This window comes from Aspergillus thermomutatus, assembly GCF_002237265.1.
Source record: "Aspergillus thermomutatus strain HMR AF 39 chromosome Unknown NODE_34, whole genome shotgun sequence".
Taxonomy (NCBI): domain Eukaryota; kingdom Fungi; phylum Ascomycota; class Eurotiomycetes; order Eurotiales; family Aspergillaceae; genus Aspergillus; species Aspergillus thermomutatus.
The window spans coordinates 1-27,940 of record NW_020798083.1 but is presented as its reverse complement, the minus strand read 5'-3'; the positions used below and the strand labels follow the sequence as shown (position 1 = coordinate 27,940).

The 27,940-nt window shown below is 51.6% G+C and overlaps 10 protein-coding genes across 10 annotated transcripts; 3 read left to right on the top strand and 7 right to left on the bottom strand.

Annotated features, from left to right (window-relative positions):
• Positions 1 to 71: 71 nt before the first annotated feature.
• On the top strand, positions 72 to 1,955 carry CDV56_103667 (putative MFS sugar transporter; the record flags this gene model as incomplete). Its single annotated transcript, XM_026757286.1, has 7 exons — positions 72 to 282; positions 334 to 552; positions 597 to 858; positions 905 to 1,174; positions 1,222 to 1,529; positions 1,573 to 1,803; positions 1,849 to 1,955. 7 exons carry the CDS (start codon positions 72 to 74, stop codon positions 1,953 to 1,955), a joined length of 1,608 nt encoding a protein of 535 aa, XP_026616797.1.
• An 85-nt stretch (positions 1,956 to 2,040) lies between these two features.
• CDV56_103514 (putative secretory lipase) lies at positions 2,041 to 3,384 on the bottom strand (the record flags this gene model as incomplete). The annotated part of the gene is made up of 1 exon (XM_026757133.1): positions 2,041 to 3,384. One exon carries the CDS (start codon positions 3,382 to 3,384, stop codon positions 2,041 to 2,043), a length of 1,344 nt encoding a protein of 447 aa, XP_026616796.1.
• A 3,251-nt stretch (positions 3,385 to 6,635) lies between these two features.
• Positions 6,636 to 8,067, bottom strand: CDV56_102998 (FAD-dependent oxidoreductase; the record flags this gene model as incomplete). The annotated part of the gene is made up of 2 exons (XM_026756617.1): positions 6,636 to 7,034; positions 7,093 to 8,067. 2 exons carry the CDS (start codon positions 8,065 to 8,067, stop codon positions 6,636 to 6,638), a joined length of 1,374 nt encoding a protein of 457 aa, XP_026616795.1.
• A 2,503-nt stretch (positions 8,068 to 10,570) lies between these two features.
• Positions 10,571 to 12,565, bottom strand: CDV56_102438 (uncharacterized protein; the record flags this gene model as incomplete). The annotated part of the gene is made up of 1 exon (XM_026756057.1): positions 10,571 to 12,565. The coding sequence occupies one exon, from the start codon at positions 12,563 to 12,565 to the stop codon at positions 10,571 to 10,573; it is 1,995 nt and encodes a 664-aa protein (XP_026616794.1).
• Positions 12,566 to 13,873: 1,308 nt separating this feature from the next.
• CDV56_102179 (uncharacterized protein) lies at positions 13,874 to 14,534 on the top strand (the record flags this gene model as incomplete). Its single annotated transcript, XM_026755798.1, has 3 exons — positions 13,874 to 14,116; positions 14,176 to 14,426; positions 14,477 to 14,534. The coding sequence occupies 3 exons, from the start codon at positions 13,874 to 13,876 to the stop codon at positions 14,532 to 14,534; spliced, it is 552 nt and encodes a 183-aa protein (XP_026616793.1).
• A 146-nt stretch (positions 14,535 to 14,680) lies between these two features.
• CDV56_101435 (CHAT domain-containing protein) lies at positions 14,681 to 19,840 on the bottom strand (the record flags this gene model as incomplete). The annotated part of the gene is made up of 1 exon (XM_026755054.1): positions 14,681 to 19,840. The coding sequence occupies one exon, from the start codon at positions 19,838 to 19,840 to the stop codon at positions 14,681 to 14,683; it is 5,160 nt and encodes a 1,719-aa protein (XP_026616792.1).
• Positions 19,841 to 20,908: 1,068 nt separating this feature from the next.
• Positions 20,909 to 21,205, bottom strand: CDV56_101228 (uncharacterized protein; the record flags this gene model as incomplete). Its single annotated transcript, XM_026754847.1, has 1 exon — positions 20,909 to 21,205. The coding sequence occupies one exon, from the start codon at positions 21,203 to 21,205 to the stop codon at positions 20,909 to 20,911; it is 297 nt and encodes a 98-aa protein (XP_026616791.1).
• Positions 21,206 to 22,539: 1,334 nt separating this feature from the next.
• On the bottom strand, positions 22,540 to 23,754 carry CDV56_100835 (alpha/beta hydrolase; the record flags this gene model as incomplete). The annotated part of the gene is made up of 1 exon (XM_026754454.1): positions 22,540 to 23,754. The coding sequence occupies one exon, from the start codon at positions 23,752 to 23,754 to the stop codon at positions 22,540 to 22,542; it is 1,215 nt and encodes a 404-aa protein (XP_026616790.1).
• A 316-nt stretch (positions 23,755 to 24,070) lies between these two features.
• Positions 24,071 to 24,550, top strand: CDV56_100710 (uncharacterized protein; the record flags this gene model as incomplete). Its single annotated transcript, XM_026754329.1, has 2 exons — positions 24,071 to 24,357; positions 24,412 to 24,550. The coding sequence occupies 2 exons, from the start codon at positions 24,071 to 24,073 to the stop codon at positions 24,548 to 24,550; spliced, it is 426 nt and encodes a 141-aa protein (XP_026616789.1).
• Positions 24,551 to 24,900: 350 nt separating this feature from the next.
• CDV56_100441 (uncharacterized protein) lies at positions 24,901 to 26,384 on the bottom strand (the record flags this gene model as incomplete). Its single annotated transcript, XM_026754060.1, has 2 exons — positions 24,901 to 26,139; positions 26,193 to 26,384. The coding sequence occupies 2 exons, from the start codon at positions 26,382 to 26,384 to the stop codon at positions 24,901 to 24,903; spliced, it is 1,431 nt and encodes a 476-aa protein (XP_026616788.1).
• Positions 26,385 to 27,940: the final 1,556 nt, after the last annotated feature.

Below are 27,940 nucleotides of genomic sequence, written 5' to 3'. Positions count from 1 at the left end.
TAGCCAGAGAATGCTGCCTCTTGTCTGACAGGATCAAGTCATCATCACATCAACTATACACATCGATCATCATGGTTGCAGTGGGAAAGCAGCGTGAGGAAGATGTCGCGGAGCCCGTCCTGGCCAATCTGCTGGCCGACGATCATACTCCTTGGTACAAGAAGCCTAATCTGAGGTACTTGTATTTTATTCTATTCCCTGCATGCATGGGGATTGAGATTACCTCGGGCTTCGACTCGCAGATCATCAATACTGTGCAGATCGTCTACACGTGGAACAAATGTATTCTCCTTATGACAATAGTATTCCTATCAACACTGCTGACATTGGTAGATTTCGGTCATCCAACAGGAGCTGTTGTCGACGGTAATCCCAAGTATGAGATCGAAGCAAACCTCAAAGGTTTCCTGGGAGCTGCATACTCTCTCGGAGCCATTCTCTCTCTCCCGTTTGTCCCCTGGGTCAACCAACGAGTCGGACGAAGATGGACAATTCTGTTCGGTTCCTGCGTCAGTCTAGTAGGCGCTCTTCTGCAAGGCTTTGCCAACGGAGGTATGCTATCAACTTCTAATCACATCCACTTGCTGATCGTGTAGTTGGCATGTATATCGTCGCGCGGATTATCCTTGGATTCGGAATCCCATTTTGTATCGTTGCTGGATCTTCCCTCCTTGGTGAATTGGGATATCCCAAGGAACGACCCATTCTAACCTCACTATTCAATTCCTCGTACTTCATCGGCCAGATTATCGCTGCTGCTGTCGGCCTGGGGACGGTGACCATCACGTCCAACTGGGCCTGGAGAATTCCATCCCTCCTCCAGATTGCTCCAGCAATGGTGCAGATCGTCTTTGTCTTGTGGGTTGTGTCTTGATGTCTCTCGACAGAACTGACAGTGGCGCAGTCTCCTTCCGGAAAGCCCCCGGTATCTGATCAGTAAAGACCGCCACGAGGAGGCCTTTAACATCCTGACCAAATACCATGCCGAAGGAGATCGCAGCTCGATCATCGTGCGAGCCGAAATCGCCCAGATCGAACGCACCATCAAGCTCGAACTCGAAGAGGCCAAGCAGACCTGGTGGGATATGTTCCGGACGGCCGGTATGCGTCGTCGGTTGCTCATTTCGGCCTTTTTGGGATTGTTCACCCAGTGGTCGGGCAATACTTTAATCTCGTATGGATCACTCTGGCATCTTGGTGGGATCTACTGATGCCTCTTAGATACTATCTGAGTGACCTCCTAGAAATGGTCGACATCACCGACGGCGTGGTCAAGTCGAAGATCAATATCGGCATTGCTTGCTGGGGTCTCGTCTGCGGTACGACGCTGGCGCTGACTGTTCCTCGATTCAAGCGACGCACCATGTACCTCACCTGTGCCTGTTCGTTGCTCTGCGTGTATATTGCCTGGACCATCTCCATGGAACGCTTCATGACGACCCATGCCAAGGCCGCTGCCATTCTGACCATTTTCTTCATTTTCTGCTACTCGCCGGCTTACAACCTTGGCTACAACGCGCTGACATACAGTAAGTTCCTTGCCTTTTATAATCGCAGATACTGACTGGTCAGCTTACTTGGTCGAAATCTTCCCCTACTTTGGTCGCTCCAGAGGTATCTCGTGGTTCCAGTTCTATGGCCGAGGCGCGGGCTTCTTCGCAACCTATGTGAATCCAGTCGGCCTGAAGAATATTAGCTGGAAGTGGCTGCTGGTATACTGCTGCTGGTTGGCTTTCGAGGTGGTGTTCATTTATTTATTCTTCCCGGAGACGTCGGGCAGGACTCTCGAGGAATTATCCTTCAGTAAGTTTTCAGCTCTGAGAGGCAAAACAGGACTAACGGATACAGTGTTCGAGGGCAAGGAGAAAGCGAATGAAGTGGCTGCAGCTGTCCACAAGCAGATTAATCAGGAGCATGACGAGAAGAGGCAGAATGTTCATGTTGAGGAGGCTTAGGGGGCATGATTTGCCATGTTCACTATTATGCAGAATATATTGTTCTCTTGACATGCACTTATATAAGACTGAAACTATCGGACAATCATCCAATGACTACCGTTCCAACTGGTGCCGATAGCAAGGCAAGCAGGATCTTGATCACATTGATACCAAGGACGCTCAAGGCTCGCGGATCCATCAGTCTTGTCAGAACGGTTTTCGTCCTGCATCCGGCATGAACAGGAACTCCATTCATCCGGTCCTGCAGCCACAACAGCGCATCTGGGGCACCGATGACCGCCATCGTCGCATGATTGGACCACTCATCCCGGTGATATTCCACTTTCGCCCCGGCACCACAGTAGGAAGAGACCAGGGCATCCGTATCACCGACCGGACTCACCTCATCGTTGGCGGATTTATAGATGAACAACGGGGCGTCTGGCACATGATGTCCCATTGCATTGGCGCCGAGGACTCGTGCCACATCAGGATCGTTGAGCATATTCGCGTCTGTGAAGTACGAGTAGATGTCCTGAAACTGGTACTTGAACTGGTCCCCGATGAAGCACAGCTCCTTCGTCCGGACGAAGTCCGCCTTCTTTGCGGGGACGAGATGGTCATAGAGAACCCGTTCGATGACCGGGTATTCATTAGCGAGGCCTTGCATCCCCGCGGGAATGAGCCCAGCCCAGATGCCCTTGTTGATGGAGTTGAACACCGGCATGATGTGCGGAACTGTCCCTCCTAGCGCCGCTCCAGCGATGCTGAGCTCCGGTGCGTACGACGGCTGCCGTTCCGCAGCGAATCCACTCGCCAGGCTTCCCCCGGAATATCCCCAGAGCGTGACTGTGGCCTGGGGAGAGACCTTTGTGAATGCAGATGACCTCAAGGCGGCGCGGATATTGTCAAGCACCGCGTGTCCTGACAGGTTGTTCGCTAGAAAGGTGGCATTTGGCCCCAAGTGGTCCGGCACTGTTACCACCCACCCCTTGTCCAGCGCCGCGATGATCAGTGCCAGCTCTGCTTGAGGCATGAGCAGACCCAGCTCACCGTCGGTGGCCGCCTCGAGCTGAAAGGCGTACGACGGGGCGCAGTTGCGGTTGGCCGCGTCCTCGGCTACTTGGAAAGAAAGCAGCTTGGTATAGTCTGCATGGTGCGGGACGAGGATGGTCGAGGCAGCCGCAATGGCCTCACCAAAAGAGTCGGTTGAGCGGTACAGAAGCTGGTAAGACGCAGCAAGATTGATTGGGGCAAACCCGAAAGCCGAGATAGGATGGGGAGGGTTTCGCCATCGCAGAATGGTCCCAGGAGGGGTGGATTCAAATCCGTCTGGAGCACTGTAGAATGGGTCCTCGACGGGATGAAGAAGCGCATCTCGGGCAGTCGGAAGGGGGAAGACTCCCAAGGAGAATGATACTATCCAAATCGGTGTTGCCCAATGCATCTTGGTTACTGGCTTGAACTCCAGGACAGTGACTGCTCTTTTCTTCAGAGCGCTTTTACTGCGTGTTTATACCAATCCATACCCTTGTCCAATTGATAGAGTGACTGTCCATCACATGCAATTCTCGAGTCGATGCAACCTCAATCCTTCAAATCCTTCCTCGTATGCATCCGACTTCTAGTCTCGTACTAGTATGAGGGGATTCTCTTCGCTTTCTCCACCTTTCGGATTGGTATGTTCGCAACCCGGACAACGAAGCATTCTTACATATCCTCTAGACCAAGGCACCTAGAAATAGAAGATCGTGTCACATGTTGGTCACTGGCAGATAAAACCGAGGGTTATAATCCATCGATCGATACTTGAGTTGGATTAGTCTCAAGCGTCAAGGATCATGGATCCGATGCCCTTTGAGACAACAGTAGAACAAGTCTCCTGCAAATAGTCCCGTCGCAGTTAAGACTGAGTCGAGACCCAAATGAATATGACTCGAAGCGCCGGCTCAGGTATTCAAATGACTAGCAGCAAGGGGAATGCGCATTGCTAGATACGTTGAAATCTCGATGCACCAGATGATGGACATTGAGAATGCAATATCACTATAGCTATTTTGCAGGCACCAGGCTAGGATATTGCATTTCCTACTTTTGCTAGGTTCTGACTTGTCTAAGGAATCTCAAGTGGGATACTTTGATCATGCTATGCATACGTCGAACGTGATTTCTATTGATCATTCAGAGTGATCAGCAAGGCTTGAAGATAGCTGTTCTTTCAAGTGGCACATGCTTGTAATCATACAAAGATCCACCGGTGCGAATCGTTTAACATACGTTGTCCATTAGTTTTTTGGGATAGATGAGAGGATGGCCCATGTCCAACCCCGAGGCTACTGGCCATACCTGCAGAGCATCCTCTATTTATTTGCTTATTCTTTTTCATTTTTTTAGGTCATCACAACAACCTGTCAAAGACTGACTAACTGTAGGTCACGTCTTCTGTGACCTATATTAAACTACTTCTCTCCAATCCTTGTCGGCGTCGTAATCCATTCAACGGCCGCTGTAATCGGATGCAGTTAAGGCTTTACTGCGTTCTATTAGTATGAAAGGGTATAAGAGCCTGCTGTAGCACACACCCAAACAATAGATAAGCACAAACCTTCAAAGTGAGGACCTGTTGTACTCCTTCTAGTTTTCTAGGCTTTATCTCTGGTTAGTTGTTCTTTGGCGAAGTGAACACTTGATATCTGCGTGGATGCACCCAGATATCATTACACCACAAGTCTGCGCAGCACACCAACACCAGATGGCAATTCATTCATCTATTTCTATATATGGATTTTAAACAGGAATTATGCTTGAGCAGACTGTGTGTTCTTCTCCATTATTTGATCTCTCTGGGCGCTTACAAGCGATGACTGATGATGAGCCAGCGGCAAGAAATACCAGCGACGTTCCACCCCGACAGCCTGGATAACTTACAGGATGAAGGTGGACAGAATGGACAACCGCTGGACATGAGGACGATAAATGGACAAATTTACCAAAGTCTGATAGAGAATCCATCGAACCTGCGCTGTCCGACGACGATATCTGGATGCTGATCAGTCGGTTCAACAAGGTATGTTTGTTCCCTTGCATATCATGAACCCGGCTGAATCACAGGCAATTCCTAGGAAATATACCATGTCAGAGCGACTAGACACGCCCTGCCGCACGAGCTGGACCTCACAAGAGCTGAAGGACTCTCCTTTACTCCAGAAAAGCTGCGAACCACGATGGAATGGTTCTACATGTCCATCGTCATTGGCGCCGCAAACTACTGGTACCATTTAGCTCGCCTGCGGTCCTGGAAACAGCCTCGTCGGACAGCAGCCTTTTGTTTTGTGTGTGTCTGCTATATGATATGTTCCACAGAATGTTAGCTGATCGGTACTGCATCGTTAGATATACTTTCACTGGATCTCATTGTGTGTACAATGACCACAATTTTCGTCATTGTGATTGTTTATCCTCCAGCTCAAAGGCTGTTCCTCTTTCCTGAAACTGGATCGTATATTGGCGCTGATGGACAACATGGGGGTGAAGAGCGTGACAGTCTTACAGGATCTCCAGAGATACACAAGGGCGAAGCGGCAGAAGAAGAAGCCATAGACTTCGTTAGCGATATTTGACGAGTCTGAAGACGACGACAGAGAGACATCCTTTGAGCGCCAGCGGCAGAAGATTGCCGTTTCTGAAGACAAGACCTCGCAGCTCATGATGCAGAAAGTCAATGGCTACAACAGAAGTTATTCGGATAATCAGTGATATCACTGAGATGTACAAGCGATTCTGCAAGTACGTGATCCTCTCCGCTGTGCTGCCTCGTAGCTAAGATACAGTCTACTCTCTCCGACTCCTCCCTTCAATCTCACTGGTCCCCGAATTCGGTTGGTGACGATGATCTCGGGGGCTCTGGCTTCCAGCTTATGTCAAGTTACTGGCTCATCAAGAGCCGCCGATTGTGTATCTTTCGACCCATCAACACACGAGAGTACATGACCTAAGGATTCAATATCGATCAAAGAGTTCGATTCTTTTCCAGGTTGCGGTCCCGCACATCAAGGAGCTGAAGAAGACCGCGCGTCTGGGATGGAAGCAGAAGTTGATCTTGGAGCTGACGGGGGGTGTCGAGTATTCCGTCGATGGGCTGATCATCGCGGGACAACATCCCGGACAATCATATCACCTCACCCACATAGAGGAGAGAGACTAGCTATTCAATCGCTTGGTGGCATTGGGTGCCCAGTTCTGGGAGACCTGCTGAGCGCCACAGAATGCATGCTGCGAGGTGAATTTTGTTCATGTTGGCTTAATTAATCATATGTCTGCATGGTATGTATACTGGAAGTTCCAGGTCTAGGATGAAACTCACATTCCTTGTCTTTTCCCATACCTAGTTTTTCCACGTTGTTATCGAAGCCATTGAATATCATTCGTGTCTAATAAGCAAGTACCTCTGCAAAATACATAACAACTATGGAAACAATGCGGTGCTCTCATTACAGGTGCTATGCTGGGACAATTGTACGATAGATTGGGGGTGAATTACAGAAAACCCATTGAGGTATCTGCCCATATCCATTAAGACCAGACCCTAATTCCTATTACCCTGGCCATAATCCATACCTAACCCGATCAAAACCATAAGTCATCAGACGCCGTGCCCCTTGCCGTTGCCGTAACATCATACGCAATTACTCTGGTCCTTCACAAAGGGGCTTTTGTCCTGCCCTCATCCGCATCAAGCGCCCCCTCTAGTTCGCTTGTCAATGTATACACAGATAGATCGGACATGCTTTCGTGCGTCGGCGGCGGGAAGATTCGTTTTCTCATCGGGTCCGCGGGCGAATTGGCCAGCGAAGGAGCCGGTGCCAGCTGGATAGACGACATACAGTCGCGAAAATGACCGGGAAAAAGTCCTCTGTCCAGGTCGCTCTGCCACAGCCTGCGGGTGGCATCAAACGCTTTATCGACCAGCTCTCGCCGGGCATTCTCATATTCTCGAAACAGATCACGGAGCGCACAATCACGCCCACAGGCGAAGATCTGCGCGAAGATGACCGCATCTTCGATGGCGTACGCGGCGGATTCCTCGCGCGGTGGCATCTGCAGTCGTCGTTTAGCCGTGCTATCCGGACTATGAAAAGGCCTCACTTGTACTTACTGCGTGTGCGGCATCCCCGAGCAGCAGAACGCGGTCGATATGCCATTTCCCCCGTTGATGCACCTGATAGATGGGATACAACTCCCAATCATGCGTCTGCTCAATCCACTCCCGAATCCACGGAAAAGCCGAGGCGCCGAATTTACTACGCACCTGATAACGAAGGGCCATCTGCGCGGACTTGAGTGCCGCTGTATCGGCACAGGCTATCGCGCGGTATCGCTCGATAATGTGTTCATTCACCCGCATGATCGCGGCGACAAACATGGTCCGATGACTCGGGTGGCAGTAGCTTGCCAACAGCGATCCTTGCCGAGTCAAATGAATGGCTGTTTGGTCGAAATGAGATGGTAATGCTACCCGGTCGCTCGGAGCCAGGCTCTGAATGAAGGAAATGCCGGAATATTCAGACTGGTTGCCGGGATCGACCAGCTGCGTGCGGACCACAGAGTGGACGCCATCACATCCTAGTACTAGATCACCCGTGGCTGTCGTCCCATCTTCGAATTGAAGTGTCACTGCGTGTTCAGTGGTACTGGCGCTGGATAATTTCTTGTTAAATGCGACCGAGATTTGCGCGTACTGGCGCGCCACGGCCAGCATGGCGCGAAAGAGGGCGCTGCGCAGCACTCGGCGGCTTGTATAGGCCCCATAACCACGTCCGGCCTCGTCAGCAAACCGCAAGGGACCCAATGATCGCCCTGAGCGTAGGGAATAGATTTTGATTTCGTCCACTTCAATCCCAGCGTCTTCTCCCATCCGAGTGAGTTCGTGCAGCACGCCTAGCTGATCCAAGTAGTGCTGAGCAATCGGAGTGAGACTGATCGCCCCTCCATCCCCCATCGAATGTTCCGTCCGACTGTCATAGACGGCGATGTCTAGATCCGGTTCGACTTCTGAGAGCTCTTTAGCCAGAGCGATGCTGGCCGTGAGACCGGCGATTCCACCGCCAACGATCAGGATGCGGCGCGGCATGGTGCGATGGACTCAGAGACGGAAGGCTGAAATTGGAGCCAGTGCGTGTAGATATAGATATAACCTGGTTCCGTCAGGTGCAAAGTCAAACACAAACACAAACCAAGTGTCCGGCCGAGACTCAGAAATCTCGGCGATCAGCGATAGTGGCCCCGGCAGTTGTACCGTACCGTCCGTACATTTGTGCAGAGTCCCCCGTCCTGATCTGATAGGCTGGTCCGTGGGACCTCGGCTGGTCTATTGCAACAAGTGGGACTCGGCTAAATCAAGGATTCAATATGATTGGCTAAAAAGCAGTTTAGCCTCTCGCCTAATGTTTCTCATCCCATCGATGACGGCGAAATCAAGGTCTCATCCATGGATCGTCTGCATTCCGCATGCATGTCGGATCCGAGATAAGGGGTTAAATGCATTGACAAATGATCATTCTGTCGCCACATTTGAAATTAACCTGTCCTGCTGAGTTGAGACGCTGCTCCTGAATTGGACACTTGCATGCATCTATCAAAAGTAGGAGTAGAACTGTTTACCCTTTACACCGTGTTTCAGCTTCATTTCCAGCACCTAATAAACACGCATTGTCCTGTAGATGTACTCTAAGAATTACAGAGTCCAGACAAACCAGAACACCCGATCTATGGCCGCAAACCCCGGATCACCGAGATACGCGCGGTAGTTTGTGATTGGCTCCCATTGGTTCTACATTTAAGCTTACAAACAGTGGGGAATCAGAGAATCCGCTGTCCAGATACCCAAGCCACAGGGGGCGCGCGGATCTTGTGTAAAGTTATGCGCACTGACAGCTTTTTATTACTCTGAAATTTCTGCCCTGGAGCAGTTGGATTCCAGAGATAACAGCTATTAGAAGTTCTTGCATGTTAGGAAATACATGCCTGCAATTACACTGTTCCTATGACTATCTGTGATGTCTAAGAGATATATAGGTATCTGTTTGCCTTGCTACATTAGTAAAATCATATGAACTATTTATTATAATGTCTCTCAGGTGGAGTGTTGATATCAGTACATAAATTCCGCGGCTATGACTTTCACTATACTTTTCATGGAGATGAAGGATGATGGCTGGTGTCTTCCTTGGGTAATCACCGCAGTTGTTACCAAAATATTCTCCCTTCTCCTTCCACTATAAAGCCATTTATGTACTAGGACCCTTTCATCTATATATAGTTTGTGCTCTAGTCAATGATACCTGCTTCTGGGATGCTTCTACCTTGCTGCAGTGTCCTGTACAATTCAGCCCATGTGAGATATTCTTCGCCTGAGTCATTGTTCTCCAACTACTCAAGTGCATGTGATCATAGCTATACTCGCCAGTCAGTGGATCATTACTAGATTCATATCAGCCATAAGTGTAAGGTACGAGGCTATGGAGCTGCTCAGCCGAGTTTCTAAGATGATTATACACTTGATATGTGTGTGGTGTTTGAGTATATATGTATATATGTATATACAGAGTATAAGTATGTGTGGAGAAGACGGATAGTAAAGAACTATCCTTTGCATCCTCTGTACAGAAGACACTGTACTATTTTCTTGACCCTCTGTGCAGTCACAAATTCCATAGACCGCTTGTCCAATCTGACGTAGGAATTGATTTGATCAAATGTGGTCCGTTCGGAGTTGTGCTAGGGCTGGTGCTTGTGTCCTGCCAAGCTGAGCGTACTGGGTCCTAATATGTCTTCTGGGAGGCACACATTGATCTCTCTTGTGTATTTGCCAAAAGAATTTTGTAGAAAGAGCTCCTTTCATGCCTATTTGAGAATATTCTGCATCTCTCCAAGGAGTGGATCTTGCGCGCGGTTGCCCAAGCTGGTGGACTGTGGTTTCACACTAATCTGTATGCTCCGGATTGTGCGGAAAACAAAATATGGAGTGTTCTGCCATCAGCGCATAGCCACAGTCCTTCCTTTCTTTGGAATACACCCGAATCAACTTGACTGAGCCCTCTGAGCGAGGCCCCTAAAACTAGGCTTTGGATTAATCTATAGAGATTAGTATGGGAAGACAGGACCTACAACTCGAATCCAGTAGTCGATGCAATCCGGCAAAGCCCAGAACAAAAAGCAAAGCAAACTAGCCTACCACTGCTACCCTCTTTGATATTCAAATGACTTTTAGTGATAGTTTATTTAATAAATAAAAAAAATAAAGAAAAACACACAACAGCTTAAGTATGGTGGTGATCACCAGGCGCTGTGTGGGCGGCTTGCTGCCCTATTCAGTCTTTCTTCAGGGCACTTCAGGCCCCTGTTCACCTACCTAAATATCATATACCCGAGCTAGAAAGAAGTCACATTTATATAAAAATTACCATGCTTATCGTCAGCGGCTAATGGAGTCATTTGCTAGTTAACGCCATAAGCGCTGCACATTTATTCCATACTCGCATTAGTAGATTTGGGATTGAGAGGTGCCTCACGCAACCTAGATAACGCTGTGAGAAAAAGGGATACTGACCAGTATTGGGATAAAACAAAGATGATCAACTCTCGACAATACAGATAGAAAAATTCACGGCCGCCCAATATTCCGCCAGGTCGTCTTGCCGAGTATTTCCCCTGTCAGAAACAGTTCCTTTGGCCCTTCCCCCCAATTTCGGCAGCTCGAGCACGTCAAACGACGTCGGCTGGGAGGTAACAAAGACCTTTACTATATCTTTGCAGGAGTGGTGTCCATTCTCCATCATTTGATCTGGGATTCTCACGCGCAGCTTCTTTTTCGCGGTATGCTTGAACAGTCCACCCCTGCTCCGCGGTGAGACCACAATGTATGTTCCTCGATGCACATTCTCCACCTGCCAGCAGGGACCAAGATTGTATATAAAGAAATACAGATCCGTATTTCCTTCGTTTTCCAAGACCAACTCGGCCACACTGTCATGTTCTATCTCTATCTGGCCGCCTGGCTCAAAGGCACGCCCGTTGTGGCTGATGTAGGTCTTGAAGCACCCTCGTAGGGTGCTTGCAGAAGCGTCGTGCGGGAATAGATATTGCACTAGCTGGAACTGAGTCAGGTGCTTGAGGATGTCTACTACCTGGCTGACGCTTGTGCTGTCCTGCGGCATTCGCGGCAGATTGATGATATCTCGACCTGAACTGTCTAGGATCCTGTATTCCCTATCATCTTTGAGGGCCAGAGTAAACAGAGCCACCGAATTTCCTGCCCTGGTATTAACATTGAGCTGCTGCTTGTCCAAATGCTTGGTCAAATCTTTCCAATCATGGACGCCCGAGTCAAGTCGTATTGGGTACTTCTGGAGTGCCAATCGAGTTCGCAGGCTTGCCATCCACCCTGCCCTCACGCGACTCGAAGAGGATCTGTCCACAACCTCAAGATCGGATGTGAGCGCTCTAGTCCGGGAAACAACAGCAAGGACAGGCTCTCGTCGCGACGGGGGGTCACTGGCCGCGGCAGATGGGGAAAACAAGACAAACTCGTCGCCATCAGTGACACCATGAGCTTGGCCCGCGTGTACTCTGAAAGATCCATTCTTTCCATTCCCGGTGATGGGAACCGCCACTGCCGCAAGATCACATCGAGCCTCTCCGAAGAAGCCCTGGTGACGGTTCCCGTAGAGCACAGGATTCTGAGCGAACCCGTGGTGGTGGAACTTGGCACGCAGGTGTTCATAGATATCCCCGTGCTTTGCCGACAGGCCAACCCGGCGGATTACACTAAGCAGGAGATAGGACAGGGCACCGCGATTCTCGCCTTCAAATCGCGGTTCCCTTGCCTCTTCGTGCGGCCCGCATGCAGCGAGGACCGCGTAGTGGTCGGGGTTGATGAGCCAGTTCGGTAGCATGGAGACATCCCGGTCCTCTGTCGAAGATCTATTGTACTCCCTCGTTTCACCCGCCTGGTCCAGGACAAGAGGAGGACGGGATTCCGTATCAGACTGGTAGTGCAGAAACCGCACGGTGGGATCATCGCGGCGATAGACGCTCGCGGCAAAACAGCAGTCGAGGACGAGCGTCGCAACCACGCCCTTGCTAACCAAGCGCTGGAGGAATGTCGCCAGCTCAAACCCCCAGAGGTGCCTCCCGTTGGCCTCTTCTCCTCCGGTATGAAGCGACAGCGCCAGATCGCCCGTAGATGTATTGGAAAATTCCCCAGATGGCGGCTTCCTCGTCCCATGGCCCGAATAATGGATGTAAATAAAATCTCCGGCCCTGGCGAGTGAAATGCACTTTCCCATCGAAGCAACCACATTTGCATGGGTCGGGCAGAGCGTCGAGTCTTTACCGGCAGGAGGATTGGGGGTGTTGTTGGTTGGGCTGGCCGTGAGCATTTGTATATCTACGAGGCCCCCCAGCTGGCTTTCTAGACATGCCTTGATTGCTTGAACATCCCGTACGCAACCTTTTAGCGGCTTCTCCGCGTAATCGTCGATTCCGATCAGAATCGCGTAGTATTTAACGCGCATCTCTTGGTCATGTGTTGGGTTCGGAGGCTTGGGCTGCGAGGTATCTGCTAGCATTTGCAAAGCGGGAGAAGGAAATTCTTTGTTCAACTTGGGATGATGTAATGGAGGAAGGAATGTAGAGCGCAAGAGTTATGACAAAGAAGCCAACGAGCAGTCAAGCTTGATGTCTCAAGGCTAAATAGAATCGACTCCAGCAGTTCGCCTGCAGGGGTGATCCCAGCATGGTCACCCACACTCATTCCCAAGTGATGCGTGGCAGTGCTCATGCAGCCTCCAAATAGTCCAGGTCTATCTCAGCCCCATTCTTCACAGCCCTCCCATCCTGAAAACTAAGTGTATATTTCTTCAGAGAAACAGACGCGATTACATAGGGCCCCTCCCGCGATCCGCTGTCCAGTAGGTAGACCTTGTCTCCTACACGGAATCTCGGTTTCTGTACCCAGGGTAAGCCAGTTTGAAAGTGGATGCCATTCTGAAGATAAACTACTGCCTACCTCGGTATAGCTCTTCACGCAAGGCCGCTTGTCGTCCTCGTCGAACGAGATTCTTGGACTAGGGCTAGGAATTATCAGACTTGAGCCATGGCAATCAAGGCTGGAGGGTACCCACGGTTCTGAGGTGGTCATGCTGTACAGAGAGCGTGAAGGAAGGCCGATGCGAGAAATGTAAATCTCTATGACGTTTGCCAGCTTAAGCCGTAGAACCGAACTCGAGGGTGCGAGTTGCAACATAAGTGAATCATTATTACTCCACCCCGACGAGGCTGGATGGCCCCTGCAAGCATCCCATCGGTGCCCAAGCCCTGGGGGCTGTGACTCTGACGTGGCAGCCTATAATTGGTACCTGGCACATTGGGGCACCGACCACGCTAGTGAAGATTGATATTATGTGTTGGCTTGGTCTCATAAATAACGGGAGTACATCGCTGCAGTTATCTTCCTGTCAGGGTGCTGTCATTCGATCAGGTGCTATAATGCAAACCAGAAAAGGTTTCCACCCCTGTCCATCGAACAACACTCTCATGCCAGCGCGCTAATACATCCAAGTGGAGGATTATAGACCGGGATACCCTCGGTTCACCGCGCTCATATCCGCCCATGATCCCTATTTCATGTGTCGGCGTTTCGGCAAGCTTCGGGCTCGGCTTCTGCTGCTCAAACAGGACCGACTGTCTATACTCGAGGAGAAGCTCGAACAGATAGATCAAGACGAACGCTCGCCGCTATTTCTTGGACAGAGTCGGTGTGATCAGAATTCGGAGCGATTGTCCTTGCTTTCCGAAATCGAAACTCACCTGGCTGATTATGGTAGACCACCTCGCCCCCTGCAGGCAAGCCCGAGAGACTTACCGTGCCGCTGACAATGGAAGACGAGTTTGCTGAGAGAACGTACCGGCTATTGAATATCAAGACCGCGTCGGCGAGAGATGTCGAAAGCTTGCAGAACTGGCTGGACGGCACTGGGTGTCTAGCTCGGAAGGAGAGTGCGTATCTGGAACACAATCATGACCTTGCCTCGCTGGCTTCCGCCGGCGATACCGCCACTTTACGTATTGAGACCTGGGTGGAGGATAGGCTGATTCGATTTTGGCCTGGTTATCACAAGGTGCGCAATGTCACATAGCCAGGCATTACCTACGGCAGACTGACGGGCAGATCGTACAGGATCGGGCAGATAGTATTTCAAACGACTCACATGTGTACCTCGATGTGAATCCCTGGGTTGGCCAGCTTGCCCGGTTTCTCCTTTTACTCGTCATCACACTTCTGCTGCTGATGCCAGCTGTTATCTGTAACATGATTGATGGGCTGTTGGTTCGGATGGTGGTCGTGGTCGTCTTTACAATGGTATACCTCGCGATGCTTTTGACATTAATCAAATCGAGGACAATGGAGTTGATACTTGCCGGGGCAGCGTGAGTCCTTATTGAATCTGCACTCTTGGGGTTTACTAATAGTCAACTAGGTATGCTGCTGTCCTCGTCGTCTTCGTGTCTGGTAGTGATACCCTCAAAACCGCCTAGTAAAATCCGCCAATTCAACACTCTTCATACATTACCCACCTCGCTCATTACAATTCCTTTTATACACAGGGAATGTGCTCTGCGTACCAATCAAGACTCTTATATCTAGCCCCTTATCATCGACAGACCACATACTGTTATGGCTACTACACCCCGAAGTGAAAATACGGGGCCCAGAGCCGCGGACTCAGGGTAATGCCGGCGTCGTGATCGCTATCACACCCCAAAACATCTCTCATATAGGTGAAAACATCTAGAACCGTCTCCTGAGGCCCGGCGCACGGGAGATCACTGTTATGATGCAGTGACGCAGGCGCGAAGAGATCCCGTGTCTGTAACCTGCGGTCAAGCCCCAACCAGCGACTGCTGCCCCGAGACAGCCGTAACCGGTCAACGGTAGGTCCATTGTGACGGGGATGCTGTACGCCGCTGTCTGGAACGGGGAATAGCGTCTGTCGCGCGGACTTAACCCCTTCAGTCACACCCTTGGTCTTCCTCTTTGCTTCTGTCATTCGCACCTCCTTAGCGGCTACATCCATGTCTCGAAGTCGGCAGATCGCCAGATGAACACCTTTGCAGACAGCATAATCAGTCATTCCCTCGTCCCGCAGCGTCTCATAGAAGACTCGCGCCACGTCTACCGAGTGGCGGTCAGAGACGGCCCAGAGCGTCCCCACGACGTGCCGGAACCCCGCAAGCTGGCACGCGCCAACGAGATGCACGGCCTCGTCGACAAGGCGCTCCTCTGCACTTGTGCCTGTCGAGCACGCGGAGAGGTACGCAAGGAAGGGCCGGTGCCCCGCTAGAAGCCAGTTATCTCGGAGGTCGGCCACGGTCAGCGGGTTGCTTTGCCAGTCGTGGAGGAGGAGGCAGCTGGCTGAGGCATCGGAGCCGTGGGACATACCGTGGCCGGCGAAATGGAAGATACGACATGTCTTGAGTCCGTCTAGTACCGCTTGCTTCTCGCTGTGGGTGGGCTGGACCGGATGGAGGCTTAGTGTTGGGCATAGTTGTTCGAGCATGGTGATTTCGTCTTGAGCGAATTGGAGGGGCTTCTGGCCAGCTGTATTTTGCATTGCGATGAGTAGGGCTGTCGCTGGGTTTGACTCTTCGGAGAAAGATGCTCCGTTGTCGCCCGAGGCAGTGGATTGACGCCCGTGCAGGATACTCTTGATTGACGAAGTGTAAGAGGACATTACACGGTCCATCACTGTATTTGTGGAGCCTGGGGCATGCAGTCCCGCCGCATGAATTGGAAGGTGAGCAAGAGGCCCCGCCATGATCCACCGGACTTGTGGGGGATCGCTACCATCTGGAGGAGGACCATTGTACCCCAGACCTTCAAGGCAGGGCTGGGCCACCGTGTGCCAGGCCCATTCCAGAATCGACTCCAGCACATGATCATCCAGTGGCTGCGGGCAGGTTAGAGCACGAGAGACCTCCTCTGCTTGCTGGGATTCTAGTCTCAAGAGATCCACGACTGTTACGCCGCTGGGACGGATGAGAAACGCGTCGGACCGGATGTCGCTCACGTTGACGACGACTATGGCTCCACGCTGTGCGGCATTCATCATCTGCTCCTCCGTCGGAGGAAGCAGGAAGTTCTCAAATCCAGGCTCCAGACGTATTCTATCGCAGATATCGCGGAACCGCTGTTCATTCTCGCGGCGCTCTGTTGCTTGTTTCTCCCATAGGGAGCTCTCACTCGAGACTGCCGATGTCAGGGAGAATGATACGTTGCTGGGTGTATCCAGCCTGTCGCGGAGGGAAAGGAACTCAGCTGCTAGGCCAGGTTGTTTGGCTGTTAACTCTGATATGTCAGTCCTAATGTCTAGTAATAGCCCCGCGATCACTCCCCTCCCTTGCTCGAGGAGCCTTAATGCTTCAAATGGAGTCTTGCCAGCATTGAGGGCTGCAGCCGTGGCGAGCGACGCCAGTCTATGTGAGTCCATCAGCACATACTGCTTGTCCGCGTTGGATAGAGAGCGCGGACTCAGCGCCGGCAGGAGGCCGAGTGCCTCTGCAAAGACGGAAGCAGACTCTTTCCAGTCCGATTTCATCGTGAGCAAAAGCCCCAAGAGCCGGCCGCACTTCATCCGCGTGACCGGTGCCGCATTGCTGCAGCTCCAGCTTTCTTGTAGCACATGGAGCATTTGATTGCGGTCCTTTGAGTCCCGGGTCTGGGCCTCCCGGTCAATCAGGATACTTGCAAGGTTCTCCAAGTAGATGGCCCTGGCTGGGTTGTCTGGAGGCGTGCAATTGACGGAGGCGCGCGCGATTTCGTAAGCTATATCCAGGTCGTCGCTGTCGCCCTGCAATCGATATCGCGTGTAGAGGACAGCAACAACCCGGTTCAGAGCGACCGGGAGCATGTGGCTGTCAGTTGGTAGCTGTATAATGACCGATTCCAGATTCTCCAGCGATCCATCGAGATCGGCTTCGTTCCCCAGAAGGTCATACCGGTACCAGAGAACAGCGGCGAGATCCACCTGCACCTGCGCTCGAGCGGAAGACAACGCAGGAACCAATTCTCGAGCTGCGGTTATGACCTCGACAGCTTCATCGATGTCCGTGAGCCGTTCTGTGCGTCTGAACCGCTCACCGAGTGCTACTCCCAGGACATGATGTGGGCGCCAAACCTCCAAGTACGAGGGAGGGGTGTTGGTTTGCGCAGCCACTCGGGCTATCGCAATAGCTCGATCCAGATCGCCCAGCACCTGGGTCATTTCGAATCGGGCTGCCAATTTGCTCGCCAGACTGGTTAAATATGGTGCCCACCTTCGATGCTCGGGCGAGATGATGTCCACGGCCTGCTGGTTGAGGTCAATGGCTTGATTCAGATCTTCGATGTCGCCCAGTCGGTTGAAGCGGTCCTGCAGAGCATCAGAGTGCTCTACCAGGGTGACTATCCGCTCGGGGGTGTCGACAGCCATGGCTCCAAGGGCTTCGCTAGAGACCTGCAGTCCCTGGTGCAGATCCTCTATATTCCCTGTTTGTAGGAAGCGGCTGTTGAGAGCTTGTCCCAGGAGACAAAGCAACCGTGTCCGATAAGGACGGCCGACTGGGGTCAGTTCGAGGGCACGGTACATAGTTGACACTGCCCTGTTTAGGTCCTCAACGTCGCCTGTGCGTTCGGAGTGCCTGATGAGAAGACTGGCGAGGTTGTGCAGTTTCTCCGGCTGAGAGATATGATTCTCTGCAGTTGTTTGGATGCTTACATCGACTGCTTGAATTGCTTCTTCGAGGTCGGCGACCCCGCCTGTCTGCTCATATCGAACTGCGAGTCTGGTGGCCAGGTTACTGAGAAGGGTTGGCCGGTGGAACACGCCACCCTGGCCTTCACCACTGGGATTCACCGACAACGCCATCTGGGCGAACTCGATAGATTTGTTTAAATCGTCGAGATGTCCTTCTTGCTGAAACCGTGTGTTGTGCATGCTGCCTAGGTTGTTGTAGAACACGGCTATGTTTGGGTAACAATGTGACAGACTTTCCACCGCGCCGTTGAGCTCCTTGATTGCCTCGTCCAGGTACTCGATCGAGCTTGTGCGCTCATATTGAATCTGTAGAAGGATGCTGAGGGTGTTTCGACATACAGCGCGGTCCGGGCTATTCTCGGGCAGAGATTCTATGGCCTGGGAGGTGAGTTCAAGAGCGTAATCGAGGTCGTCCACAGCTCCGGTTTCCTTCCACCGCTCACTGAGACAGGTCGACAGGTTGGTCAGGTATGCAGGAAGATTCGAGGATGCGTCGGAAACAGAAGCCGCTCGTACTGCTTCGGCCGTCACCTCAATCGCTCGGTCGAGATCGCCAGCTGAAGAAGTCCTCTCGAATCTCTTTTTCAAAAAGGTCCCAAGTATGTTGAGGTATTGAATACGACGTGCGTCTTCAGCTCCAGCTGACAGCGCGCGTTCAGTTATTTCAATGGCTTTATCAATGTCGCCCGTGTCGCCACTGCTATTGACTCTCAGACCGTGCAGTCCTACGAGCGCTCTCAGTCCTTCGGCCCTGTGCCAGTGTCCCTCGGGCATTGACTCGGTCAGTTGATTGAATATGGTGATGGCTCGGTCAATGTCTTGCACTTTGCCCGTCAGTGAGAACCTCGTATGGAATTTCTCTTTAAGAGCTGTCGAGAGCGTAATGCCCTGCGGGTGGTCCCAGGGCCGTTCGGTTGCCTCCCACATGCCGGTCATAATGGCAATAGACCTGTCGAGGTCACTGATTTCCTCAGTTATTGCGAAGCGAGTCGTGTAGAAATCCGACAAACACAGTAGGAACCTCCCCCGGTCTGCGTGAGTTGGCGTGAGAGAGTCCAAGACTCCGTTGATCAAGGGAATCCCCTGACCAATACCCTCCACATTGTCTGTGGCCTGAGCATGACGCAAAAGGAGGATGGCGAGGCTCCAAACGTAACCCCTCCGGCTGTCTTGGTCATCAGTGGAATCCAGATTCGATTTTTCAAGCTCAATGGCCTCTACCAGGCCCTCTGGCAATCCAGTCTCAACGAAGCGGTCACTCAGGGCTGTTGCAAGGTGGCTAGCATACTTCCGTCGTGCTGGACCGTCACCAGCCGCGTCCACGGCGAGCCTCCCATACTCAACGGCCTGGTCCAGATCCTCGATTTCCCCAGTGATTCGGAACCGTCGTTCATGGCAGGTTACAAGTAGGTCCAGGATAACGGGGTGCTCCGGTTGATCTGCGAGACAATCCAGAGATTGTTTCAATGTGTGGAGAAGCTCGTCTATACGTTCCAGCGCCCTAGTCCTGTTGAAACGGTCCAGCAGCCATGAGATAAACCCTTTCCAGTAACGTGCCTTGGTGACTCCGTTGGTATCGGGACTCATTTCCTGTGTGAGGGACTTGCCGAGTTCAATTGCACGCGAGATATCTTGACTCGAGCCTGTTCTTTTGAAGCGTGCAACTAACAACCAGCCCATCTTATGCATGCTTTCTAGGCGCGCAGTGTGGGCCCTTGGGAAATATTCCAGAGCAGATCCAGCCGCATCGATGGCTTGATCTAAGTCTTCGGGGCTTGCATCTTTCTTATATCGCATTTCGAGCCACAGGACCAAGCTTCGCAGATGCGAGGCATGGTGCAGATCATCAGGTGTTCTTGCAGCTACTGCCTCTTTCCCGCAATCGATGGCTTGGTCAAGGTCGGCCGCATCTCCTGTATCCTGAAACCGCGCTTCAAGGCACGTACCAAGGTGGATTGCTTTGGTAGCATAGTCGGGGTCTTCAGGGGCAAGGTTTGCGAGAGCCAGCCGGGCTTCGTCGATGCGCTGGTTCATGCTAGCTGGATCCATGGTAGTAAGGGATGTTCGGTACAGGACAATATTGCCAGAGACTATTTAGGGATAGATTTGATAAAAGCATCTCGTGCATGACACGAGAATCGATTATAGGACAAGAGTAGCGTCAAGGCTGGGAGGTCCTAAGTTCAAATTCGTGGAGCAGTGTACCGCCAGGCTGAGTTTGCCACGTCGCAGGGATTGATTGGATAATCCCCATGAACAACAGGGCAATAATCCTGCCTTATATCATACCCAGATATTCCTCCAACCATGGTGTAGGATGGCTCAAGACTGTGTCCCCCTATTTGGCAGGAGTGGCGCCCCGTGGTTCGCACACTGGAAGATTGTAAGGCTGCACTCAGCAGATGTATGGTTTAGATTCGTTACGACTCCATTTTTCATGCATACATTACACTCTGGCTAGCCTTAGTCTCTTATACCAGCAACGACAGTACAACAGGCCTCAAAACAATCACCAAGACAGACAAAGCTTCTGCAATCGCCCGACAAATGACTTTCTCAGCGCCGGCCCTTCCGTGGCCGTTTCTGCATAGAGGACGAGGTCGTGGTTGCTCTTCGGGAGCAAGGTGAGCACCGTGCATTCATCGGCACAGAGCGAGGCCACGGTTGGGTGTTAATGGTCGCGCAGACGCCGTATCGCTCACCCTGTGCGCAACGGGTGGGACTGCTAGATGAGACAGACCATTGCCTTCCGCAGGTCGTGCATCGCATCGGGATGTTGGTGTAGTTTGTACACATTGGGGCAATCGTACGGCGGGTATGGACTGATATCGGGGTTGGGCTTGCGATGGCAAGAACTTGGTGGGATGCGGGAAAACATGAGGGGACTATGTTGATTTATATACGCTCCGGCTCCCTGGTCATGCTAACTCCGAGCGCTATCTATTTGACCAGGAGGGTGGAAATAGATCAAGGGCGTATCAGCCTTGCGCTTTAGAGGGATTGATTGGCCAGCTACCCTGGTAAGGTAGAAATAATAACTCATTGCCTTGGGAAGGCGCAGTGTGCCACTGGTTGTCTGGCCTTCCAACGCACCCAACCCTGCGTCTGGCAATGTGCTCACCGTAGATACGCCGAGGCATACCAGTCCACATCGTTGAGGTTGTGAAAGTCAGTCGTGATTTTGGGAATGGCGACGGAGATGATGGTATTATCCAACGCCATGCAGAAAACGCCTAACATGAGGCTGGCTATGATTCCACCCAGCGTCCACCCCATCAGAAGAATGCTGGTTTTGACTTCATCTTCCTCAGACGGCAGATCATCAGCCAAGCGGGTTGGGGATCTGTGGGGAGATGTGCTCTCTGGCAGCGTGTCACGGCCAACTGACTTCTCATCGGGGGTCGCACTGGCCATGATGGAGGACGCAAAATGAATGAGAACACCAGCATGCGCCTATCAAAAGACAAAGACGCTGCTCGTCGATCCAAGCAGCATCTGCCATAGACATATATATCCCTCTCTCAACGGCGCTCGTGATGAACCAACCAGACAGCCCTTTCGGAGAGCGAAGTCAACAGTCGGCAAGTCGGCAGCACGGCCTCCCGACTCCCCGATCTGGCTCTTTGTGATTGTCATTGGATCCTTGTTGGCCCCTTGTAGGGCTATGAGGCAGTTGATCAGTCATGAGGAGTTATTACAGCCATGGCTGTGTCTCTTTACATTGACTTGTCAGTTCGTTGTGGCCGCCTGCTGGAACAAATATCACTTAGTTAGCAATCTCTCAGATCTCAGTGATTTAGTACTCACTGGTCTCTTTGAGGTACAAGCTATATTCCTAGCCATCGTCAATCAGTCAAAGATGTGCGTTGGCTCTCAGGGACTCGGAGACTCAGATCTAGCCTCGAGGACCTGAACCTGGCCCCCCTGCCTATATTAGATTGACAGCCCGGCCCGAACCGCCCAACCAGTCGAGCTTCTATGTCGGCGGTGCTAATGGAGTTACCGGTGTCTCACAGAAATAAGCAACTCAATGAGCGAATGTGATGATGTGTCACGGGCTAGGAGTATTCCTGTCCGTGGCTACACTACTAACCCCCCTTGAAGCCATAAGGGAACGAAGTGGAATTGCTGAAGAGAAGAAAGAGAGACTACATACAAGCCGGCGTCCCTGACTCACTGTGCGGCGCATGTCTAGGGGGCAGCCCATGAGGTGGGAAGCCAAACATGTTTGATTCTGTCTATCTTGACCGATGAATAGAGGAGATAGGTATGCTATCGAGTTCGCAGTGACATATGACTGACATTTCTGGAAGATGCCTCCAGTTCGAGGATTAGCATGACGTATATCAGGAGCACAAGTGTGAGAGCAGTGAACGGAGTAGAGCCTTCTACGTCCTCTCTTTTGCTATTTAGTACGGCAGTCCTACTTAAATGCTCCCAGAGGTCACGTCGTGACATGCATGCGATGAGATGCTTCATATTTGCCACCTTTGGTCTACATATGGACTAGATAGTCACTTGCATGAGAAGAATCAAACCTTTAGTAAATATTATACCTATATAGAAGATACTAGCCTATTCCGAACTCATATCGGTACGGATTTTGACCCCTTGTCATATGGTATGGCTTCCAGGCCATTGAACTAGTTAATTTCAACCACTGAATTGTAGCATTTCTTATACATGAGGTCATATACGCAGCAACGCTTCTTTACATGATGGTTGCAAGCTTCTCTAAGGCCCAGCGATTACGAATCTGTCGCCTTTCTGATGAACTTGATCAGCGCCTCCTTGCCCTCCCGTTTCAACACCGCTTCCGTATGCAGCGCCCCCGCGACACTCTTACGCTCGGCGTTCAATCCGAGTCTCTGACACAGACGCTCCAATTCATCCGCGGCCTGGGAAGGAATCATTTCGTCCTCGTCCGCAACCAGCAACAGGATCGGTGGAGTCCCTCTCTGCCGTTGAGGATCGTTGTCCCGCCAGCGGGCTATGCGCTCCAAGGCGGCGGCGCTACTCCACCTGTTCCACAGAAAGGGCCATAGGTACCGATATGGCAGCCATCGCTGGGGATACAGATTCTTCAGGACATCTTTGGTGCTGGTGGATGGGGTTTCCAGAACCACCCCGGCGACGGAAGAGGAAGAAGAAGAAGAAGAAGAGGGCAGACGAGCGAGATAAGTGGCCGTAGCCGTGCTGGCAACGGCAGACCCCAGACTGTGACCCCACAAAATGACCTGGAGATCAGTACCGGGTGCGCCGAAGGTATCCATGACCCAGTCCAAGAGGGCCTGGGCGTCGCGCTCGATCCCCGTTTGCGACGCACGACCAGACGATTTCCAGTAGCCGCGGTAGGATAAGGCGACAAGGGTGTAGTCAACGAAGGAGGAGGGCGAGGAGGACGACGAAGTGGCGAGCTCTCGCAAAACACTCGAGAGCAGTGGCAACCGGGGCGGCGTGGAACCACCGTTGCCTTGGAAGTAGCAGATTACCACCGACCGTTTTTGCTGCTTTGTGGAATCTCCGGTGACAGTGACGGGCATGCTACCGACGCAGACTGCTAGCTTCGTCCCATCCAGACTCCGCATGTGCGTCTCCTTCCACTGCACTGGACGACACTCTGCCTGGTAATCTGCGATCTTCTCGGAGCGCGCGAACGGGGGCATGTAAGACATGTATAAGAGCCGGTCCTGGAACAGAATGATCATTGTGCATTTCCAGGTCCAGAGAGCGATGAGCAGCCCGACGAAGACGAGAGGCGGCACAAAGACATTGGGAATCATGACCCCTCTGGCGGCTGTCACTGAGAAGGGACGAGGGATGTCTGGACGCCTCGGGGACGTTCGCTTATGGAGGAAAGGCAGACTGCTGATGCGATGGTGGAGGCCTTGGGCCTGGAGAACAACAGCCCTCGTCCAGGCGGCTGGGGGGAAGCGATTCGATATCGCTCGTCGAGCCAGCATCACCACGGTGGAGGATCAATTGAATGAGGAACAACGACGGAACTGCGGCCTGTTCAAGAACTTCGTTTTCGGATGGCGTTGTCTTACTCTTCGGGTTCGCTGAGCGAGACAGGCCACCCGGAGGCTAATAAGGCTAATTCCTGTCGGTGCCTCGCTCTCCGGCGGCACCCGTAGTTTGCAGGGGTTGTAGTACATGTGGATATGTTTATAATTTGCTTATTAGAGGGAGAGGCCATCTGTTTCCTATGTAGATGTTTCACGACCATGTGGGGACGGTCTTGAATTACCCTACCATTGCATATAAAGAACTACGACAATGAAGCCGGAGACCCATCTTTTCCTCTTCGGGGACCAAACCTATGATTTCGTGCCGGATCTTCGTCGGTTGCTAAGTTGCAGAAGCAAGCCGATCCTCAACGCCTTCCTCGAGCAGTCCTACTATGTGATTCGCGCGCAAAGCAACCTGTGGCTCTCATCAGCCGGACGACCAGCGTCCCAGACGTCGAGTCTCGCCCAACTTTTGCACAAGTATTGCGAAGGCAGCTTGAGCCCAGCGTTTCAGGTATCCCTGCATGCTCTTACTCAACTGGGATCATCCATCTGGTAAGGAACTGCATTCATGGCCTTGAGGAACTGAGATGAACTGATGGGGTGCAGTCACTATGAAGAACTCGGCCAAGTATATCCTTCTCCCGGGTCAACCTATCTGGTCGGGCTCTGTACGGGCTCGCTCGCGGCCGCTGCAATTAGCTCGTCCAGCTCAGAGCCTATGGTATTTCATACGGCTATCCGCTAGGGTATATAGCCCACCTCTTCTCTCTCTCTAGATAGGTAGTAATAATCTGTGGTCATGTATTCTAGAAGGTGGAACTTGGAAGATTATATCGGAATAGATTGTTGATGAAACATAAATCTTGTGTTAATTATGCCACTGAAGCCCACCTTTATGGGCGGACTTTGCAAGTATGAATTAGATATATGTCAAGGCAGCCATTGGTTAGCATTTTAGCATTCAGAATTCCGTAGCATCTTCTATGAATTATGTGAGACGATAATTGCATTACTGTATTTACATCAGCCTAGATTTGTGCGTTGATCGGATAGAGGAGACCTGGAAGAAGACTGGAATTACGTTGAAGTCGCCATCTAGTTCAACCCTTCAAGAATCTCAGGAAAAAGGAGTTCATCATACTGCCACAACGTGGTCTGAAAATTGACCGAGAAAGCACCGCCGGTCCACCAGGTAGACCGTCCTCCCTGCAGCTTGTACAGCTTCTGGTAAAAGCCGTCTCGCAAGTCCGCAACCGACACCCGGGCATGCATGGGGCCATGTGCAGAGAAGTCGACCCAGCTCACCTGCTGCCCTTCCTCAGCGGGCAACAGCCGGCCGGCTTTCTGGAGAGTATCAAAGTCATTTTGCACCAGTTGTTTGGCGCCGGCCGTGTCGAGTGTGTCGTCACCGATAACCGTCACCCTGAACAAGCCATCGCCGCCAAGGTAGTCAATGCGAGCCGTGAACGAGGGATTTGGCAGAGCAAGGTAATTGTCGGGCGCGGCAGAGGCAGGGAGGTTGAAGTAGGAGTAGCTGGTCGCAAAGGCAGAGTTGTTCACCAAACCCGTGTATTCGTTGGTGTATGTAAACTTGGACAAGACAGTGCGCTCGTTATCATCAAGGTCGAAGGGCGCCATGTTGGCTGCAGTCGGCTCGATGGCGAGGAGGAGCCTGCGGGCTGTGATCAGGGTGATTTGGCCAGTTTTGCCATTCTTGACTGTAAGAAAGACGCCACGGTCGGTACGCCAGCTGTCAATGACAGTGCTCGAATACAGCACGTCATCCCCAAGATGATCGGCGACGGCATCATACAGGTCCTGGTTGCGACCGGAAGCCGGGACAAACATTCCTTGCTTGCCGAGTATTGCTCGAGCCATGGGGGCCCCGAACGATTGTAGAACGAACATGGTGGTTTCCCGCGTCATGTTACCGAGTCCCAGGCCGGTACTCTCATAGATCAGAGGGACAGCATCTTCAATCCCATACTTGGTTACAAAGTCACCAAACGAAATGAGAAGCTCTTCGGGAATGGCACCTGGCTCGGGAAAGTCGTAGTAGCCAGGCTGCATAAGGTGCTCCCACGGCTCCACCACCTCGAGGAATTTGGCCATGGCCGCAATCTGGTCCGCAAAAGAGGGCAGCTGGAAGTCGACGACACTTCCAGTTCGGAAGTCGATGTACTCCGTTGTGACCGTGGGGTTGGTGGAGTTGCCCATCGCGATGCCGAACCGCTCAAAGAAGCCCGTCGCGTTGCCGGCATCAAGAAAAATCTTGACGCCGTAGTCGTAGGGGACGCCCGTCTTGGGGTCTACATAGGAGTCGACCATACCACCCTGTCAGCGGTCAATAATCGTTGTCCCAGATTGCAGGCAAGATCGTGTCCTACAAGGATGCTCTGCTTCTCAATGAGAGCAATACTCTTGCCAAAGTCATCGCGAAGTCGCACAGCGGCGTAGGCACCAGAAGCACCTCCACCGACAATCACAACATCTTTGAAAAGGACATTGGGTAACCGACTAGCCGTGGCCAGAGACGCGGCAGCCGCCAGGCCGAGGACAGAAGATGCAAGGGATAGCATCTGGAATATGTAGATAAATAATATTTTCAGAAGTAGAAAATATTTGATGCAGTGGGGCCATGCACTGCTTTATAAATCTGGTATTGGCCTGGCAGCAGCATAATATATAGGCAAACTTCAATCTCATCCAATCACTTTGACCACACCATGGCTTGACTGGAATAAGACCTTGAGCATTTCTGTTGACCACCAGGGAATTCATTGGTTGACAGCACAAATTAACATAAAAGAAAACTCTTTGCATTAGTCGGTATGATCCCTGTTCATGAAGTGTCAAGTCTCCTATGGGGAGAGCCGCTAGTCTTAGGTGCATTCAGTAGAGCATGCACCTACTGCAAATAGCCTAATCAGGCCTGTCTTACCCCTCATTAGCTCCAGCAAGCCCCTTGGGAAAAGAGGATATGTTGTTGGACTGGACATGACTTGGAATAATTGACAGGGTCTGACAAGAGTAGAGCCCTCAGAATTAGTGAAACATTAGTTACTATAAGTAAAAGTAGAGCCCAGGGTAATGCATTTATTTCCCCAATGGGAGAATTTAATGTCAATTTAGATGAGATGTCCTTGAAGTATAGGATAATATACTGTGTTAAACACTGTTCTGGCGGTAGCATATAGGGAGTCGGGTGGCTATATAAGGTATCTTAGTAGCAGAATGTAAGGCTTCATAATAATACCAGCACTTCGCCCCTTTTAACATTCCCACACCCCAGACCTCACCAATGGCAGCGTTAACATATATTTAGTCCATATTTGCGGAACCTGTCCACAAAGGCAAGGTTCAACGGCAGGATTCTGACACAAGCTCGTATTTCCCGTCAACAGTCTATCTCAATATCATCTTCCTTTACATCTAGCACATACGACCATAGGGTGTGGAGAACAGGGCTTCCCGTCCGCTCAGCCGTACTTAAGCCAGTATTATCAACGCGGCCAGAAGTTATACGCGCCCTTGAAGGCCTGCTGCTTTACGGGTGAGAGACGCTAAACCACAGGGTGAGTGCGGGTGAGTGAAGCTGAGCTGAGCGATGCTATCCAACAGCATGGGTGAGCATGGGTGATCAGTGGGTGACAGAGTGATTCTGTGGTGACTGGACTCCCTGTAGCCCATTATTAGTACCTCCATCGCCAGCTTAAATATGAGGGCCTCCTCTCTGCTCAACCATTATCTCCTTTCCTATCTACAAGCGGTTTTTTTTTGTGTGTGTTTGTGTGTGTGTTTGTATTTAACGGCCGTGGGTCGTGACAGGCACGCTTCCCACCATTCCCTATTGGGACAAAGGCCGCCAGGGGGTAAGCCCTGGGCTTCTAAATCTATAATTCTATATACAGATTTTTTAAAACAAGAAAGAGGCTCTTTGGCGCATTTACATAGCTGCCGTGACCAGAAAATGGGGCCCTGCGGGTGCAGGATGTGTGTTGATGCCAGCTGCATTGGTCCACCTAGACGCCATGACCAGTCGTACCACCTCTACATCTTTTCTGTTTTGAAGGAGTATAAGGAATAAAGGAAAATTACAAAGGAGAAGGGGGGGCCAGCTTAGCTTGTGCTAAGA